This window comes from Gigantopelta aegis, chromosome 11, assembly GCF_016097555.1.
Source record: "Gigantopelta aegis isolate Gae_Host chromosome 11, Gae_host_genome, whole genome shotgun sequence".
Lineage (NCBI taxonomy): Eukaryota > Metazoa > Mollusca > Gastropoda > Neomphalida > Peltospiridae > Gigantopelta > Gigantopelta aegis.
This window is the reverse complement of record NC_054709.1, coordinates 22,717,878-22,738,844: the sequence shown is the minus strand read 5'-3', so window position 1 is coordinate 22,738,844 and position 20,967 is coordinate 22,717,878. Positions and strand designations below refer to the sequence as shown.

Here is a 20,967-nt window from a genome sequence, read left to right as displayed (position 1 = left end):
TCATGTCCACCAACCAAAACCTTACTTGCAGAATCCTGCCAGTGATTTAAAACTAACAACACTGCGTAGTCCCTAATGTCCAGGTAACATTTCGTCTGTAAATAATAATTTAAATATTGACCAATCACACTTCGCCTTTTATAACGTTATTTGGGAGCATACAAATTCTAAAAATATCGGGCGAGTCTATTTTAGTGGCCGCAGTACAGCGAACCATACCAATACGTACGGGGTGGGTTATCAGTCTTCAATTTTACATTAAAAATTATTTATTTATTTATAAAATTTAAAAAAACTAAATCAGTCTTCAGTTTTACATTACAAATTATTATTTTATAAAATAAAACATGTTTTAAGGTATTCGTAATTCACACGAAACGTCGTATACCCTCAGGAAAATTCGGAATGTTTTCAAATTATTTTTAAATCACTGGCAGGATTCTGCAAGTAAGGTTTTGATTGGTGGACATGAGCTCCAACTGGCTGTCTTTAGATCCACATGTAATAGTGGAGCTAATTTTAATTAGATTGTCAAGAAATCGTGCCACAAAATGCTTAAATTTCATTGGATGCGATGAGATCTGATTGCAACGAATCGCAACGCTCCTTATAGATTCCCTTGTTATTGTAAACAAAGATGGCAGCGTCAGCGTCTGTGGAAACCTGTCGTGTTTGTCACGATATGTTAACAGACTAGCAAACAGCCCCCCCCCCCCCCCCCCCACACACACACACACTATACACCTCTCGCCACAGACTAGCCCACCGCTGCTAACATTCCTGCACACGCGCCTGGTTAGGTCAATCGACTTCGTGTTTCTTGCCAACAGACAATTGAAAACAGTATCTGATATTCCCACTACTAAAACACCCCGATACGTTCGAGTAACGACACGGCTGAATCATTAGCCTACTTCTGAGCAATATATTTCATAAATTAGTTCTAATAGTGGTAACAGCGCGTCATGCGTGAAACAGACTGCGAAAATAAACAATATGTGCTCATATTAAAATCAACTGTTTCACGGTTTCGGCGAAGTCTGGAAACTGATTACGAAAACCGCTGCGTAATGTCCAATGGAGCGTAGTCTACGATTAACTTCCTTTGTATACCAGTGTATTTGAAAATGTGCAATTCACGAACGTCCAAATGCGTCCATCCAACCATTTCCTCTTGTAAGATACGCACGTTAAAATACAGCAATAATTGGCAATAAAGTTCCATTTACGAGTCGGTGCTATTTAACAGAAAGCTTTTACTGTGATGTAATTTTGCTTATATATCATTATGACAAGTACAATAGCTGGCACGCTTTCCGATGAACCGGTAAAGCATTCCTACATCGATTAGCAATGAAATAAATGATATTTTCCGTAAAGCAATCCGTATTAAGCAAAGTATTACTCATGCCTATAAGTAATAAGTTTGCTTTGTTTAACAACAACACTAGAGCACATTGATTTATTAATCATCGGCTATTGGATGCCAAACATTTGGTAATTCTTACATAGTCTTTGAGAAGAAACCCGCAACGTTGTTTCCATTAGTAGCACGGGATTTTTCATATGCACCATGCCACAGACAGGATAGGACATACCACAGCCTTTGATAAACCAGTCGTGGTATGCTGGCTGGAACGAGAAACAGTTCAATGAGCCACTGACGGGAGTGGATCGTAGACCGACCGCGGATCAAGCGAGCGTGTTGCCACTGGGCTATGTCCCGCCTTTATAAGTAACACATTTTGAGAATTGCATTGGAGCGTTTTTAGACCGGCCTCGGTGGCGTCGTGGTAGGCCGTCGGTCTACAGGCTGGTAGGTACTGGGTTCGGATCCCAGTTGAGGCATGGGATTTTTAATCCAGATACCGACTCCAAACCTTGAGTGAGTGCTCCGCAAAGCTCAATGGGTAGGTGTAAACCGCTTGCACCGACCAGTGATCCATAACTGGTTCAACAAAGGCCATGGTTTGTGCTATCCTGCCTGTAGGAAGCGCAAATAAAAGATCCCTTGCTGCTAATCGGAAGAGTAGCCCATGTAGTGGCGACAGCGGGTTTCCTCTCAAAATCTGTGTGGTCCTTAACCATATGTCTGAAGCCATATAACCGTAAATAAAATGTGTTGAGTGCGTCGTTAAATAAAACATTTCTTTCTTGGAGCGTTTTACGTAATGCTGAATTTGATTCTGAACATCGAATATAATGATTTGAGGACAGGATAGCACATACCACGGCCATTGATATACCAGTCGTGGTGCACTGGCTGAAACGAGAAATAGCCCAATGGTGCACCGACGGTGATTCTACTGAATTCATCCATAAAGAACTGGAGCACTTTGAAGTTGAAAGATGGACTGGGCACGGCAGCGCCTCCCAAGAACCCACCTGTGGATCCGCGCCTGTATAAGCATGTTAGGGCGAACATAAATCAAAGTTAACCAGCCTTTTCTCCATACCAGTAACACATTTGTTAACCTCGGCCTTTTGAATTCCAAAATCTCTCCCTAACTCACCAATCCATCACACTGGCCGTCCGTCAGTCGGTCCTCCACCTGTCCGTTAGGGTTAATCAAAAGTAGAACAGGAGAATGGAATTCAACGCCGTACTGGCAATATTTATTTTAATCTACTTTGTTATCTAGCGTTCAACGAATATAATTATACTCTTACAAGAAATCAATAATCAGTTATGTCGCTATTACTGGTAAAAACATGTATAATTATAAATCACAGCTGTGACGTTAAAGTTGTAATAATGGTTATTCCCTCATAAACACGAAGTTTACACGTTCAGCTATATGTCTATTAAAATTACAACCAAATAATTCCATTTACTAGTAGAAAACAAAATACTTTAAGGGGGAATCTTGAGAGTGTGTCACACGCATCAGCTAGTGACGTCACTGTTTTATGCGTACACATTCAACACACTAAGTTTACCCATAATGTTTTGCGGTCAACTGACAAAGGATACAAATATGGTAGTCATGCTATATTTAGCCAAAAATTATTCTGGAAACCCTCTTGTCGTCCAGTACAAGACGTTATAAAATTATTATTCTGGAGTTAATGATGAAAGGATTATGCATGGGATCGATTAATTTGTAGTTATTTATTACCAATAAATGTGAAACTAATGAAATATTGTAGTTTTACTATGACATAGCACACTTAAACTACGGACTGTCACGTCTTGTTAATGCTGAGATGATTTGAAGATCATATTGCTCCACTGCCAGTATATGAAGAACTAGACTTGCTGTCAACAGTAACTGAAGTAGTCTGTGCAAGGTCGTTCCTAGTGGGGAGGAGGAGGAGGTACGAGCGCAACTTTTCCCCATAACATTACAACAAAAGTTGCTGGTTTACGTTTACGTACTTTGTGTGTTCATGGGACGGGACGTAGTCCAGTGGTAAATCCCAGCCAGTGCACCACGACTGGTATATCACAGGCTGTGTTATGTGCTATCCTATCTGTGGGATGTTGTATATAAATGATCTCTTGCTACTAATGGAAATATGTACTATATGTCCCCAAAAACGTTCTCTAGTTGTGTGGTTAAACAATAAACTTTAACTTTGTGTCTTCCTGTTGAAAACCCTGTAATTTTTATGATCCTTGATGTTTATATTGCTGCCTACTGGTTATTTTAGGTTAGGTAGGCTACGACCATGACCAGACGAGGGCGGCATTTCGTTTACAACTATCGCATTACATAATGTTTGGGGGACTGCAAAACATTTTTGATTCACTATCTAATTATATCTACATTTAAATGGGATTTGACTGTAAATACAACTAAGACAAAAAGTGTCGTTTTTTAGAAATGGTGGGAATGTGCGAGAAAATGAGAAATGGTTTTATAACGGTTCCCAGATAGATGTTGTGGATAAATTTAACTACCTAGGCATATTATTCTTTTACAATGGCAAATTTAGTTGTACACAGAAGAGAGTGGCAGAACAAGATCGAAAAGCTTTATTTTTTTTTAAATTATTATTTTTATTTTTATTTTTTTATTATTTTTTTTTTTCCCCCAGATATTTATATATTGATAATGTCAGGGTTGGGGCCCTGAAATCATTATCTTACAATAGATACATAAATATAAAGTGCATTCAATAAAATTACTAGTTAATTGAAACAGTCAAATTTGGAGCACAAAATTAATGACAGACTAAATATATAATAAAAAATTAATTAAACAGATAGACAGAGAGAAAAAAAAGAAAAGAAAAATCCATATTTCCAAATATAGAAAACAAACGTTATTGGCTTTTAGGTTACACAGAAACCCCACAAAACCCCCACCACCAACAGTATGTGTCTTATATTGGAGTTATTTTTAACTATTAAGGCTAAGTTTAATTTTCTAGAATCTTTGCCAAGGTGCCCAGTTTTCATCAAACTCTTTATGTGAACATTATTTTTTATAGAATATGTATTTCTCTATTTGTAATTTATCTCTAATTACATTTTTAATTCCAGTTATATGAAGTATATTCTTTTGAAGTTTTGTTCTATATATATAATGCTTTACATTGACAATAAGCCAATTCACAAATTTATGATTTGTATGTATGCTGCCGAAAAAAGCTTTATTTTTAGTACTGAAAGTGTGTAATAATAATTAGTTTAATACTGAAACAATGCTATCTGTGTTTGACATCTATGTTACTAGTATTCTTAGTTACTGATCTGATGTGTGAGGGTTTCGCCCTGACCAAGACATTGAACACATTCATATACAGTTCTGTAAAAGACCATTAGGGGTACATAAATGAACTTGTATTGATTTTGTTTATAGTGAATTAGGACGATTTCCAATGCAAATTATAAGAAAATCACGGATTTTTAAATATTGGATAAAGCTGCGTAACACTATTAACAGTATATTAAGAGCTATATATGAGGACATGGTTCAGTATGAAGATGACTGGTTAATGAAGGTCAAACAGGAACTAAACGAACTAGGTTTAAATTATATATAGAACCTAGCACATGTTGATAAATATAGAATATCAGGTTACTACGTTTTGATATCGTGGTTATTTGGCGAGGTTTAGATAACGGTGTAATAGGCGAGCTTCAGCGAGGCTCTTACACTGTTATCGAACCGAGCCAAATAACCACAATATCAAAACGTAGTAACCTCATTTTTTTATATATATATTTATATATATTTTCAGTGTGTTTTTGGTAAAATTAACTCAATATTAGGTCTGATTTAAGGACGATGTATACGTCACAGGCTGTTGAGTGTCACTACGTCACTGCATGGCCTAAGGCGTAAGAATATTATTAACCAAAGTACACAGAAAGTGCCTGTATCATACTCGAACAAATAAGTGCATCATTTTTAAAAATATATATTTATTAACATCGTTTTGAGTTAGTGTAGCACTAATTAATATCGAACAAATAACTTTATAATTGAACAAATAACAAATAAATGTATAACATTGAAAAAGGTTTTTCTCTGTTTAAATAATAAAATAAGTCCATTTCGGCACTGAACTCGAAGTCAAATATTTAGCGATAAGTAAAGTCAGTTTTGTAAGTTTACGGCTGGGATTGTGCTCCATCGCGTGTTTCATGAGAACAGTTCTTGTGTTTCATGAGAACAGTTCTTGTGTTTCATGAGAACAGTTCTTGTGCTCACATGAGAATATATTCAAAGTGTTTATACACAGCACAGAACCTGCAAATAACGAGTTTGAAGAAGTTGTGTTCTGTAGGCTTAATGATGGCAGCGTGGTCTGCTCCTGATCGGGATTGGTTTCTAGGCCACTGTGATTATATCGCGCAAACCTAATTGCGTATATTCGGAGGATCTAGAAATAGTTGAAGATTTCTGTGTGAGCTTCGTTGTCTAAGAACTTAATATGTTGGAATACCCGTGTTGCTGAATTTCCGAAAGAGAACTGTAAGTAATTATCGACTGTACATCGCGATGACCACTCAGTTGCATTATGTCACTTGAGGCACATCATTATCTCGTAACTTTTGAACCAGGCGCTTCCTTGCGCTGTGGTTTGTCAAACGTTTATCTTTTAAACTGGCTTTATTTGCCATGGTTTTCATTATTGACGAAAGTTTTTTTTCTCCAATCTTTTGTTTTATAAACCGTCTTTCTGATCGTGTGTCACTAAGCGGTATGGTTCGAGTAGCGATGTAGAATGGATCAACGGGGTTTGAGTATCCAAGTGGCCTTTTTCAGCATAAATTTTATATTGTTTAATCGGGTCGGTTCTTATTTCACTAGAACATGCAAACATTCGGGGAGTAACTGGCCGAGTGTCTCGAATATTTTCCTCTGTTCGTGTTTTTGTCTGTCTTTCATTTATTTGTAATATTAGGTTCCGTCCGCCATTGATTTTAAATTAATATCTCCCCAGTGTAACTGATAGTATTCATTAACATCCCGAAGACCAAAATGTGTGCAATTATTCATCGACATCGTGTTTATTAACGCTTCTGGGGAGGACACGCCAAGTAGATTGTTTTCATACAAGTCAACTTCTGCGTCGGTCAACGCTTCAGATTTTTAAGACTTATTTCCTTTTCTCATTCTTTTTAGCGATTTTCGTTTTGCTGTTAGTGCTTGTCTGGTTAATTGAAATGTGTCGTCTCCTGTATTCATCATATTATGGCCATATTTTGCCCGTTTCAAATGCCGATTGATGCTACACACTATTGATTTCAAGGTGGTCGGTTCAAATTCGGTCACATCTTTTTTTTAGTAACAGAGAGCAAAAGGTTTGCCAAAAGTGTTTCTTGTCTAACCCTTCTTTTTAAAAAATGTTTTCACAAGCTGTATATCTGAAAGCGTTTTTCGAAGTGTATTAAAATTCTCAACATCGGCACTTTCCATTTCAACAAACACATTTTCTTTACTTGCACCGAGCGTAGACGTCTCAGGTGTGTTTAAGCAGTCGTCGTATGTGACAACCGAAAAATAAATCATCTTCAAATGAATATCAATGCATATGAAAATTGGCCATGTTACTTGATATTAATGTCCATAATTTTCATCCGAGACACACGGCTGCCTTTTTGTTTGTTTTGTGTTGGCTAGGCAATAGCAGACGATATTCACAAGTAATATATATATATATATATATATATATATATATATATATATATATATATATATATATATATATATTTTTCTATTTATTTATTTAGTACTGTTGTAAACTGGGGGTTTTAATTTAATATTTTTCTTACCCCTGAATTTTTGTTTTCTGATATCGTTATGCTATTATTAGCCACGAGAGTTCGGAATGTTTACAAACAAATTAAACATCCCCCGGAAGTTGTTTGATCATGCGCAGTGGCCGTGTGACGTCAGACGCTGTTAATGTCATTTTTTCTTTTTTTAAACGTTTAATTCAAAACACTAGCTTCTTCCAAATGGTAGCGGAGGTGGAACAGTTGAAAATAAAAGGTATTGTAACGCTATGAGAAGTATGAAAGATATATGTAGTTATGCAGTTTAGAGTTTGTTGCTGGAAATAAAAGTTTGAAAACATTAGCAACCAAATCATTGTCATGCGCAGAATTCATTTCCTAGTAACATGATACACGCCAAAATGATCATGCTATTAAGGTAGGTGTTATCAGGCAGTGACGTAATAACACTGAATTATCAGGTCAATAGGAAGCATGGTTGCATGATAACAATGTTTACAATATAATAAGAGAAAGGATAACTGATATGTTCATGTTAAATAATTTCAAATTGCAAGATTATCTTAGAAAACGATTGGACGCTCGTCATTTAAAAGAAAAGACTAAAATCAGAATATATGCACATAAATTAAATATAGAATTAGGCAGGTGTAGAAATATTGAAAGATCACAGAGAAAATGTACACTATGTGACAAAGATGAAATAGAAGACGAATATAATGTTATTTTCCAGTGTCCAAGATTATTGATTTAAGAAAGTTGTTTTTTGTTAAATATTACCATAGACGTCCAAGCGTTTTTAAACTTTCCCAGCTATTAGCGTCTGACAATCCAAAACAGCTAAATAATCTTGAACAATATTTATTTAGACTAAATACTGTTAGAGATCAGTTATTGGAGCGAATTGGTTAATGTTAACATTACTTCTATTTATTCAGTATAGTGCTATTCGTTTACATGTATATTAAACCAATAATACATGTATCTCTCAGTATACTTAATAATGATTTATGTATTAAATAATATAAGTCAATAGAATCTTTCTTTATTTATTATTATTATTATTTACTAAATCACTCTCCACCATAATTCTGTAATATCCTGTATATATTTATTATTATTATTATTTACTAAATCACTCTCCACCATAATCCTGTACATATCCTGTATATATTTATTATTTTGTTGTACATTGTGTTATGCTGATGCGTTGTAAAAAAAAAACTTAAATCAATAAAGAAGTTGAACTTGATAACAAATAATCGCTGATTAAACAATGGGCGGAGGTATCGTAAGCCTGCATTAAAATAATGTTTTGCTCAATAGTATTAATACAATATGCTAAAACAAGCAAAATAAATATTCAGTAAACTAATAAGCCTTTCAGTCTTAACACGGTAGTTCGAATCTTAACACGGTAGTTCGAATCTTAACACGGTAGTTCGAATCTTAACACGGTAGTTTAACACGGTAGTTTAACACGGTAGTTCGAATCTTAACACGGTAGTTTAACACGGTAGTTCGAATCTTAACACGGTAGTTCGAATCTTAACACGGTAGTTTAACACGGTAGTTCGAATCTTAACACGGTAGTTCGAATCTTAACACGGTAGTTTAACACGGTAGTTCGAATCTTTACACGGTAGTTTAACACGGTAGTTCGAATCTTAACACGGTAGTTCGAATCTTAACACGGTAGTTTAACACGGTAGTTCGAATCTTAACACGGTAGTTCGAATCTTAACACGGTAGTTCGAATCTTAACAGGGCAATTGACTGACTTTAGAGGCGGGACGTAGCCCAGTGGTTAAGCGTTCGATTGATGCGAAAGAAAGGAAATCAAGGAAATATTTTGTTTAACGATACACTCAACTCATTTTATTTACGGTTATATGGCGTCGGGCATATGGTTAAAGACCACACAGATATTGAGGGAGAAAACCCGCTATCGCCACTTCATGGGCTACTCTTTTTAATTAGCAGCAAGGGATCTTTTATATGCACCATCCCACAGACAGGGTAGTACATACCACGGCCTTTGATATACCAGTTGTGGTGCACTGGCTGGAACGAGAGATAGCTCAATGGGCCAACGGACGGGGATCGATCCCAGACTGACCGTGCATCGAGCGAATGCTTTACCACTTGGCTATGTCCCGCCCGGTTCGATTGGAAGTGAACAACAAGAGATAGGACGTGCTGTAAGAGGAGGAGGAAATTACAACGATCTGAAAACACCAGTCTACGGAATCCTTTAAACCGCGTTCCACTCCTAGCGTGGCATTCACCTTGTTTACTCACCGTTATTGGAGTCCGCCATTCGCCATGCACTTACGGACCAATGAAATTACTTTACTCTCGTTCAAATTTCGACCAGGGAGTGTAAATAACAATGTCAACACTGTTCTGTGATTAATGTGATTCCGATATTTATGAGATGCAGGGGACACAATCTATCAAAGATATCGACGGTCGCTACCTGACGCGAATTTCAAGTTTTTATATGAAAATCGATAAAGCAGGCTGGAGCATATGAGACAAGCTTGAAGTGGTTTATTTAATGATGTAAATGTTGTTAGCGTGCATTTGTCCGACACTATTAAAATTAAAGTTTGTGTTGTTTAACGATACCACTAGAGCACATTGATTTATTAATCATCAGCTATTGGATGTCAAACATTTTGTAATTTTGACATTTAGTCTTAGAGAGGAAACCCGCTACATTTATTATTAGCAAGGAATCTTTTATGTACTATCCCATAGACAGGATAGCACATGCCACGGCCTTTGATATACCAGTCGTGGGACACTGGATGGAACATGAAATAGCCCAATGGGTCCATCGACGGAGATCGATCCTAGATCGAGCGCGCACCAAGCGAGCACTGTACCACTGGGCTACGTCCCGCCCCTTCAGACATAATTAAGTTTGTTATTAACGAGTCATCGAAGCGACGTACGTACGGGCACGAAGCTATAGCCCATCGATGACTCGTTAATAACAAAACCGTCACCGTTCTACCGAATTCATTTCTCATAACATGTTCATGAACTTTACATACAGGAATAGGATCATGATATTTTGAACAATTTTTAAAAACAAGAAAGAATGTACTCATAATATTATTAGGCATCTTCGTTTACAGTTACAGACATAATATTTCAAATACATGATAATCATAAAGCAGATGATATATTAAATTTCATTATATTACTTGCAAAGCAGTATATATACAGTATGAAGTATATATTATGGGTAGTACCAGATGTACAATATTTATTTTTTATTATTATTATTATTATTTAATTACAATACTGAAAAATGTCTTGCATTTCGCAATTGTGTCTGGAACAGATTTGATCAACGGTGGTCAATCTACAAACATCTCATTAAATAGTTGTTGTTTTGTGATAAAAAACGACACTGTTTATGTGGGGTTTTTTGTTGTTGTTTGTTTGTTTTATTTTTATTATTATTTTAAAAAATTGGTGGTGGGGGGGTAGGGGGTGGATATATCAATGAAGAATCAACTTGTATTAATACAGAGAAATGGCTTGCATTATTTACAAATGTCTGTTTCTTACTGTCCCTCTCTTTCTTTTCGTATAATTCGTATGCAAGTATATACTTTTATTTATTTTATTTTGTCTATATTTTATTTATTTATTTATTGCGTTGAAAATAATTTTGTATTTTCTCTTCTTCCTTTTGTAGTTGTTTTGTTTTTCTGGAATCCCATGGTATCTTATAAATCAAGCTGTATTGTTTGCCTCCAATATACATCTCATAATATATTTACAATAACAAATACTGTTCTCTAATTATTATTGTACAGAATATTGTCTTTCAACATGTCTTTATTTGTTAAATGTACAATCAGTACGGTGCTTGATCACTTAGTTTGTAAGGTAATGAATTAGGAGTCCCCAATCCTAAAATTAGCAATAAAATTTTTTGTTAAAAAGAAAACAATATATATATATATATATATATATATATATATATATATATATATATATATATATATATATATATAAATAAAAATGATAAAAGAAAACAAGTGTACAGTATATATGTATTTTAAAAAACAATTTAAAGAAATAATGATCCTTTTACATGTTTCAGTCTGTACTTACATGTATCTTCAGAAAGGAACTAAATAACTGCTAAATATGACGTCATACATATTATGAGGTTACTGTAGTAGAAGGGGATTGATTTAATTACGTCATTGTTGCTTTTATCTAATGAAGAGCATTAAGAAGTGGACATATATATATATATATTGAACCAGTTTGTGTTTCGCCTCTGTGTCAAAGGTCAAGGCTATTGTTAATGAAAATAAAGCTTTCATTTAACCAAAGCTTATACATATCAAGCCTATTTAACCAATCAAAAAACAATAAAAGTCCGTTAAAGGGGCAATCTCAGAATTGCATGATGGCAAACAATCTAGTCACATTCAAACTTTTTTGTTTTTGTTTTTAATGAAATAGACATTATTCAAAATGCAAAAACAAGCAGAAAATAATAATTCTGAAGTTGCCTTCTGCATCGTTTTGACAAACAGCTTGAGAAAATAACTTTGTACATTGATACCAGAGACACTTGTAACCTTAGTGTCTTAACGTCGTTTAAGCGCCGTTAATCAGTTGCTGCTACATCTCATTAAGAAACCTCGCCGATTTATTCCCCTTTATGGCACTGGAAGCTATGTGTAAGCAGCTGTTCAGTAGTTCACTTTGATGCGACTGCCTGCCAAATATTGCTTTGTCCGCCACTGTACCAACAGGGAAGGTGATCATAGTTTTTCAGAAGATATGGCGGTGCATAGGGAATTTCATTTCAACTTATTTTCGTGCTTATATCCAATTAAGGTTCAAGCACGCTGTCCTGGGCACACATATCGCTATCTGAGCTGTCTGTCCAGGACAGTCGGTTAGTTGTTAGTTGTTAGTGGTTAGTGAAAGAAAAGAGGGTGCAATGGTCTTACATCTACCCTCTGGGTGGGAGCCGGTACCAGGCTGCGAACCCTGTACCTACCAACCTTATACCCGATGGCTTAACCACGAAACAAAACCCGCACCGAGAAGTAACAGTTATGGAGAGGAGCTCTAGTCTATTTATAAGGGTAGTTTAACGTGACAGACTTTCGTTTTACTCTGTTGTCATTTTATCCAGAAGTATTACATGTTTGAAAATTAATCAAAATTAGTATCTATTTTTACAGGTTAAAACTGGTATCTGAGACTGCCGGTGTCACATATCATTTGCACTCCCCTGGATTTGCACTCCCCAGTCAAGATTATACGTAGAATAAGCACTCCCCAGTGCGTATTATACATGTAACATACACTCCTCCAGTCAAGATTATACGTAGAATAAGCACTCCCCAGTGCGTATTATACATGTAACATACATTCCTCCAGTCAATATTATATGTATAATATACACTCCCTGTGAATAATATGCACTCCACCAGTCTATAGGCTATAATACTTTTCTAAGCACTCACATAATTATATGTTTTGAGTGTGTTTGATGTGTATATAGCCAGTGCACTTTGTAAAAGTTGGTATAAATCCCAAAGGCGAATCTAGACGAGGGTGTTGGGTATAAGAATCAGGGGCGGCTCGATGGGGCCAAAACGTTCCTGGATCCGCACTTGCAAATTTGTTGAATAAAAATAATAACTCATCATGTGTGGTGATCGGATGGATCCCAGAATATCTTCACCCATCCTTTTCTTCCCTAACTTCCGAATAATTTGACAGGAATTATGTGGAGATAACATTGCAAAGCTTTGTCGTATAATCCGCACTACCCAATCATTATTATACGTATACTTCACACTCCCCTTTCATTTCCATAGTGTAATCCATTGTTATACATATAATCTACACTCTACATTAATTAATATACATATATTCCACGTCTATGATTATTATACATATTAATACAGGTAATATACACTCCACATTCATTATTATACATATAATATCCACTCCCCGTTCATTATTATAGATATAATCTATACTCCCCATCCGTTATAATAAATATACTATACACACCACGTTCATTATTATATTTATAACCTACACTATTTATTCATTACTTCCCGTTCATTATTATTCGTATTATCTACACTCCCCATTCATTATTATATTTAATATACACTACACATTCATTATTATACGTATGATCTACACTCTCCATTCATTATTATACACATAATTTAGAAAACACATTCCATTTTATATGTATAGTAATGGATGTGAAATGTATATCATGTATATATTCATAATTGTGGAATGTAGAATCAATTTATATTGATAAATGCAGAGTGTAGGTTGTATGTATAATAAAGGAACGTGTTTAACTCATGTGTCTAATAAAGCATTTTGAGTGTAGATTATATGTATTATAATAAATGTGAAGTGTATGATAATGAAACTGTCGTGTAGATTATTTGTATAATAATGAAACGGGTGTGTCATCATCACCATACATTCAAGGGCCATAAATCGTCAAGAATGTAATGGTACATTATAAGACTATACGCACAATTTTAGCTCAGTATCTTGAGGCATTGGGGGGACGGGGGGGGGGGGGGGGGGGGTCCGAAAAACAAATTTCAGTATCCCTTAAGTTCAAGGGTCACAATTCGGTCAAAATGTGTAAATCGTCATGAAAATCAAACTTGATAATTTATGGTATATAATAAAATTACAATTATATACAAAATTTCAGCTCAATATCTCGAGAAATTGTGGAAAAAAACGTAGAAAACTTTAGGTGGGACAGACGGACGGACGGACGGACGGACGGACGGACAGACAAACAGATGAAGATGAAAACTATAACTCCCTCCGGTTGGACCGATAGGGGACTAATAATGAACGTGGATTATATTCATTGAATAGCACTTAAATTATTATCAGTACAAAGTTCTTTTAATAAACAATGTATTCAGTATTTAATCATAGTAGTGGACAGGGAAGGAAGGAAATGTTTTATTTAACGACGCACGCAACATATTTACAGTTATATGGCGTCAGACATATGGTTAAGGACCACACAGATATTGAGGGAGGAAACCTGATGTCACCACTTTTCGATTAGCAGCAAGATATATTTTATAGACACCATCCCACATACAGGGTAGTATATACCACGGCCTTTGATATGCCAGTCGCGGTGCACTGGCTGGAACGAGAAATAGCCCAATGGGCTCACCGACAGGGATCGATACCAGATCGACCGCGCATCGAGCGAGCGCTTTACCGCTGGGCTACGTCCCGCCCTAGTAGTGGGAGTGCAAATTATATGTATAATAATAACAGTGGGAGTGCAAATTATACGTATAATAATAACAGTGGGAGTGCAAATTATACGTATAATAATAACAGTGGGAGTGCAAATTATACGTATAATAATAACAGTGGGAGTGCAAATTATATGTATAATAATAACAGTGGGAGTGCAAATTATACGTATAATAATAACAGGGGGGTGCAAATTATACGTATAATAATAACAGGGGGAGTGCAAATTATACGTATAATAATAATAACAGGGGGAGTGCAAATTATACGTATAATAATAACAGGGGAGTGCAAATTATACGTATAATAATAACAGGGGGAGTGCAAATTATACGGATAATGATTGGGGAGTGCGCATTCTTGGGGAGTACAAATTAAATGTTAAGGTGCATAAGGAATGGTTAAGGGATTGATTCTATGACATTTCGTTTCATTGCAACTTAGTTTGGAGTTTATATCCAATTAAACTTCAAGCACGCTGTCCTTGGCACACACCTCGGATATCTGGGTTGTCTGTCCAAGACAATGGATTAGTTATTAATGGTTAGTGACAGAATGAATGAATAAATGTTTAACGACACGCCAGCACGAAAAAATACATCGTCTATTGGGTGTCAAACTATGGTAAAGGCAAAACTTAGTGATGGTCAATATAAACATTTAACAGTTAAACAAAAACAAAAGTGTAAAGAACTGTGCAAAAAATATAAATATCACCGAGGAAATAAAAATTTAGAATAAAAGTCAGTATCACGTAAAAATTGCAATAAAAGTTCTGGATGGAATCGAAAGGATTCCATCACATTTCTTTGACCAAATATATCTTTTCGAGTTTCTTTCAGATACTTACACTCCACCAAAATGTGTCGTACCGTCAGAGTACACTGACGGTGCACACACTGAGGTGGAGGATCTTTCTTCAAGATAAATGAATGGGTAAAGTAGGCGTGACCGATGCGAGCACGACTCAAGACTATTTCATCCTTCCTGCACTGCCTATATGATGACTGTCATTCTCCCAAGACCGGTTTGATGGCATGAAGCTTGTTCGCAACCGCACCGTCCCAGTCATGTTGTTAAGTCGAAAAGATAAATTGGTCGATACTATGTTTAAAATCAGTATAAAGTACACCAACCCTGTCATGAGGCAAATCCAAAGTATTTGGCAGCAGAATGTGCCTTTTCATTACCCCTGATGCCAACATGGCTGGGTACCCAACAAAGTATAATGTCTGTATTGGCAATGGATAAAAAGACACACTTTCGTATTGGTTAGTGAGAGAAGAGGGTGTAATGGCCGTACACCTACCCACTGAGTCGTTAAAACTTTCAGATTTTTGTGTATGGACCTCCAAGCGCTATTTCACGACGTGACAGTCACACATTTGATTTTGTATGGAAAATCTCCTGTTACTTATATTGACAAATGATGCCTCAATTAAAGCCAGTGTCTCATTTGATTTTGTAAGTCACAAGTTTGCTTTTATTTAAGCACATTTATTAAATTGCTAAACTTGTTTGGCTAAGTATATATATATATCCATTTGTCTTAGTTTTATCAGCATTGACATCAATATCCCATAGTGTGTTGTATGTATAAAGAATATCAATAATCGTTTGAAGACCATATCTGGCATGCACATGGCAAATAAAAAGGGTGATAGTGCTTGCTTTGCATCAGTCCAACATTGCAATGAAATAAGCCTAAAAACGTAGTCTGAAACTTGACACATACTTTTAAACTTTTATAATTGATTTTATAATAACACAGTTTTCCAGTAATACCGGATCGTGGTAGTTTGTACAACAAGTCCCGTAACCTTTCAGTTGACCATCCCACAGACTGGATAGAACATGTCACGGCCTTTGATATACCAGTCGTGGTGCGTGTGACGTCATTTCAGATTGACTTGGACTCTAAAAGTTTTACAAGCACGGGCCCAGGCCACCATAATATAAGGTCCATTCTTCAGCTAGATAAAACATTTCTGTTATGGACGAAAGAGTTGGTGTGAGCCGATACTTGCGCCCATGACAGGCGTGTGCTGCAACAGCTTGTTCTGAACCTGCACGCAAAACTGTAAGATAAGCAAGATAAAAGTACACACGCAAACTGAAAAGTCGACGTGTTTTTTTTTATACCTTGGTCTTCATTGGGACAATTCACTCCATGCTGTTTCTCGTGCACTATGCCATTAAAATTTCAAACTCTATTAGTCTTGAGTCTAGACTCAATGTTGATGTTTACAAATTCTTCCTCGTTTCAGGATGCACATCAGAACCACGTTCCTTGTCATCTTGTCTATTTGTCTGGCGGCAGGATCGTGCCGGCGTTCTCCTAGACGGAACCGAAGCAAGGACCGCGCCAAAGATGCAGCGCGGATCGACGACTCTCAAGGCGTGTGCGAACTTGAAATAGCCTGCAAGGGCGAGAAGAACATGCCCCTCAGTCTGCCCATACGAGGGCCGAAAGGTCCACCTGGGAGCCCCGGGGAACCTGGAAAACCGGGGGAACCTGGGAAACCCGGCTTGCCAGGGGTGGCTGGTGAGTACCATTCGTGTAAGGAAATGTTTTTGAGTTTGCCTATTGAAGGCCCCGTGGGTACAGCCGGGTTTCCCGGGGTCCCCGGGCGACACGGGAAGCCAGGCGCCCCAGGAATGCCAGGCACGGCAGGTATGAATAAATAGCTTTAGTCGCCCTTTAGTGACCATATAGTGATGAATGAGTAATTATTGTAATTATTACACTGTACACTGATAAAGACAGTCGAGCTGTTACCATACCCCTTTTACCTGTAATATAAGGATCATCAAGACATGTAGATTCAAAGGATATGTGAACATTAAGGGTTGTTCCAAAGGTTTCTCATAAACGTACACAATAGGGGTGGGGAGAGGATTCAAATCCTCTAATTCGGGCAAAAACGATAGCGTTATTCGGGAAACATAATCATGTATTTCATCATGTATTTCCATAATTCTACCCACAATATTCGTTGTAATCCATGTAATCGTGTAATTTGTTTGCCATTGTATATAGCTGTTTGGCTGTAATGCTAAATTGAATAAATGTTGTTATCCAGATTCCGGCATTTTCCTTTAATTCTAGCAAAATTCAGCATGTCTCCTAAAAAACCCAATAAAAAACCCAAAACAGCACAGGAACCCGTACGCTTATAGGGTTACCCCTTATAGTTCAACCCATAACCTTTGAATCAGTATTTCTTGGTGATCTGTGTATTTATATTTTACCCTAGGTAGCCATCCTATGCAATTCCAAATGTACACTCATGTCACCTTAGTCTGCGCGGCACAAAAGTCTGCGCACGTTAATTACGTTACATTACGTCTTGAAACAAATGTTTGGGTATGTTTGTAAATAAACAAACACCGTTAATTTAATTCATAAAACCTTTGTTAAAACAATACATCTTGATTGTGAATATATGTTTAAAACTGGTAGATAACAATTTGATTGAAAAAACCCTCAGAATTAATGCAGTAAATGCCAGTCTCGATCAACGTGTTTTTGTATCACCTGTCAACATGTGTCTGTCAACGCTGTAATGATCAACCTTGTATATCAACTTACACAAGTTTACATAGAAGCTTCAATACATACCTTATTGTAATTTATGAATCCATAAATGAAATGAATGTTTTATTTATTTGTTAACCTAAACATCCAATCATACTTTGAATTTCCCTCCGAGTGACACAATGCAAAATGGCTGCACACAGACTTTGAAGCTTGCACTTACAGCATGTCCTATTTTAGTTATAGTCGGTTTCAAAATTATCATTGATTGTCCTATATGTCTAACGAACACTATTTGTGCTCATTTACACAGTTAATAACAAAAACCTTTTGTTGAATGATGATCAAAATGTGTGTCATTGGCGTTTTTATATTGTCATTTTTTTGTTGTCCAGACTAAGGAGCATGGAACACAATTTATATTTATCTCATTTGCCTAATCTAAAATTCTCTGAAACAGACTATAACAGGAAGTGTTTTGTTGTTTAGAACTTATAAAAAGTCGGAACCATTATTTGTTGTTTCTGTAACCTTTAGGTAACATGGGTTATTTTAATGTTTGATGCGTAGACTTGTGTGCCGTCATGCAGACCAGTAAATACCGGGGTGGGTGTGTGTGTGTGTGTGGGGGGGGGGGGGGGGGTCCCACTAAAAATGCGCTCATTACTTGAGATTAAAAAACATTAAAATTCAAATAACTTTCAGTTGTAACACGTTCATTGTTCCATTGTACTGTGGCGGTGAAACAAATATTTTTAAAGAAATATTTTAACTTTAAAATATAACACAAATGCTTAGGTGTGCAGACTTAGGTGTGCAGACTTAGGTGCCACCAGTGTATCTCTATTTTGCACAGCTCTTTACACCTTTTCATTTAATCTTTAGATTTTTATATTGATTTGGTAATCATTGTCTCGTATTTACGTTTATTGATGCCTAATAGCCGATCTATTGTTTGTGCTAGGGTCTCGTTAACATTCATTCATTTATTCATTGGTTCGTTTATCCATTCATTTCCCATACGTACTCCCTTTTACCTGTCATTCTGTATTCCTATGTTATAGTCTGAAGTGTTATGTTATTTGCTAATTTTTTTGGCTACATTTGTTTGTAAAATGTATTTTGTTTAGCTTCTTTGATTACCTACCATGAATAAATCCATTGTCGGCATTGTTTTCCCCATTATAATATTGGTGGCTATTTTGAATTCAAAATGGTTGCCTTTGTAATACTACCCCGGGTCATATCTAAACTTGTGTGTGATTTAAATATTGCACTACCTGCCACTGTATGATATTAAACAGGTGTGAGACTGAGAAGACACCATATAGCAAAATAACATGTGCAAAGATGACTTTCATTAAATATTCCACTACCTGCCACTGTATGATATTAAACAGGTGTGAGACTGAGAAGACACCATATAGCAAAATAGCATGTGCAAAGATGACTTTCATTAAATATTCCACTACCTGCCACTGTATGATATTAAACAGGTGTGAGACTGAGAAGACACCATATAGCAAAATAACATGTGCAAAGATGACTTCCATTAAATATTCCACTACCTGCCACTGTATGATATTAAACAGGTGTGAGACTGAGAAGACACCATATAGCAAAATAACATGTGTAAAGATGACTTTCATTATGATTTAGCGTTTTGGGGGATAAAACTACACACATTTTGATGCATTTTTTATTTAATTTGTGGTCCATAAACCGTATGTTCATTTTTATTAGCTGACATATTTCACTTTTATCTATTTAAACAGCTATCCGTATATCTGAAGATATAAAGGATAACATTAATTGCCCTACTGTATATCGATGGAGATATTGATGTGGATTCGTGAAAAATAATTCACGAACGCCATAGTTGATGTTTTTTTATGGCTCTACACTTCTGACAATATTTGCTTTTACCTAAATATTAATATCACTAGTAATAAGGCTTAAATTACATATGTATTTGTTGATTTAGATGTTTGTTCATGTAATTAATGTATATTTATGTTACTGTTACTGCAGATAAATGTATATTATATTGTTATTTTTGCTCTGCCCATATTCGGGTGTTATGCAAATAAATTATTCTTATTCTTATTCTTATTCTTATTGAACATTGCGTTACCTCTTTGTGTTATAAATTTTAAATTATCTTACATTTCGTGTTCATTACATTTATTAACATTTATAAAATTACAAACGAAGTCAAAATTTATATGTATGTAGGAACTTCGGTTAGAATTTATATTCTTAGTGGATAGCATTCTCACACATTACTGACAATTTTGATGGAATACCAACATAATATTACCATATAGTACATACAAGTTGTGTATAGCAGACTATGTTCATTGCACATGCTGTTGATATTTTTAATGTAATACCTACTGTGTAGTAATGTTTACTATATATTCAATGACCTTTTCCCATATTGGTAGCGCAGCAATTAAACAAAATTTCCTTGTTCCCCTCATTGACTTCTTCTTTACCGTCAATGATATTATAGTAGAAAATGCTCTTTGTGTTATCGAACACATTTTTTGGGCACCTGATAACTGGACTGGTATATTCTGTGGGTGGTTGCACCACTGGATAGAAATAAATATACCCTTTTTGTTACAGATTAAAGCAGAATTATCAAGTGAATCTATTGTTTTTATGTTACGATATTCCCATCAAATATGTAAGTACTACTCACGTTATCGGGGTTAGCATGTGTAACAAGTTCTGTGTCATCCTCGAGTTGATTCATGATTGTGGCCTTGCGTGTCTTCAACGGCAGTCCATCTGATGTAGCTAATATTAATTGGACAGAACCTAGCTGATAGGATAGTATATTTTGTAGACTGAGGTTGTTGTGTTCAAACCTAGTTCTTTTTAATGGACGAGTTGTTTATTG

At 35.9% G+C, this 20,967-nt stretch overlaps 1 protein-coding gene across 1 annotated transcript in view; it reads left to right on the top strand.

The window, feature by feature from the left end:
* The window catches only part of LOC121384952 (complement C1q-like protein 4), a 43,027-nt gene that overhangs the window by 17,108 nt on the left and 4,952 nt on the right, over window positions 1-20,967 (top strand). Inside the window, exon 2 of the mRNA XM_041515445.1 lies at window positions 16,789-17,066. Coding sequence (XP_041371379.1) covers window positions 16,790-17,066 — 277 coding nt within the window. The 5' untranslated portion in view covers window position 16,789. The remainder of the gene's footprint in view (window positions 1-16,788; window positions 17,067-20,967) is intronic.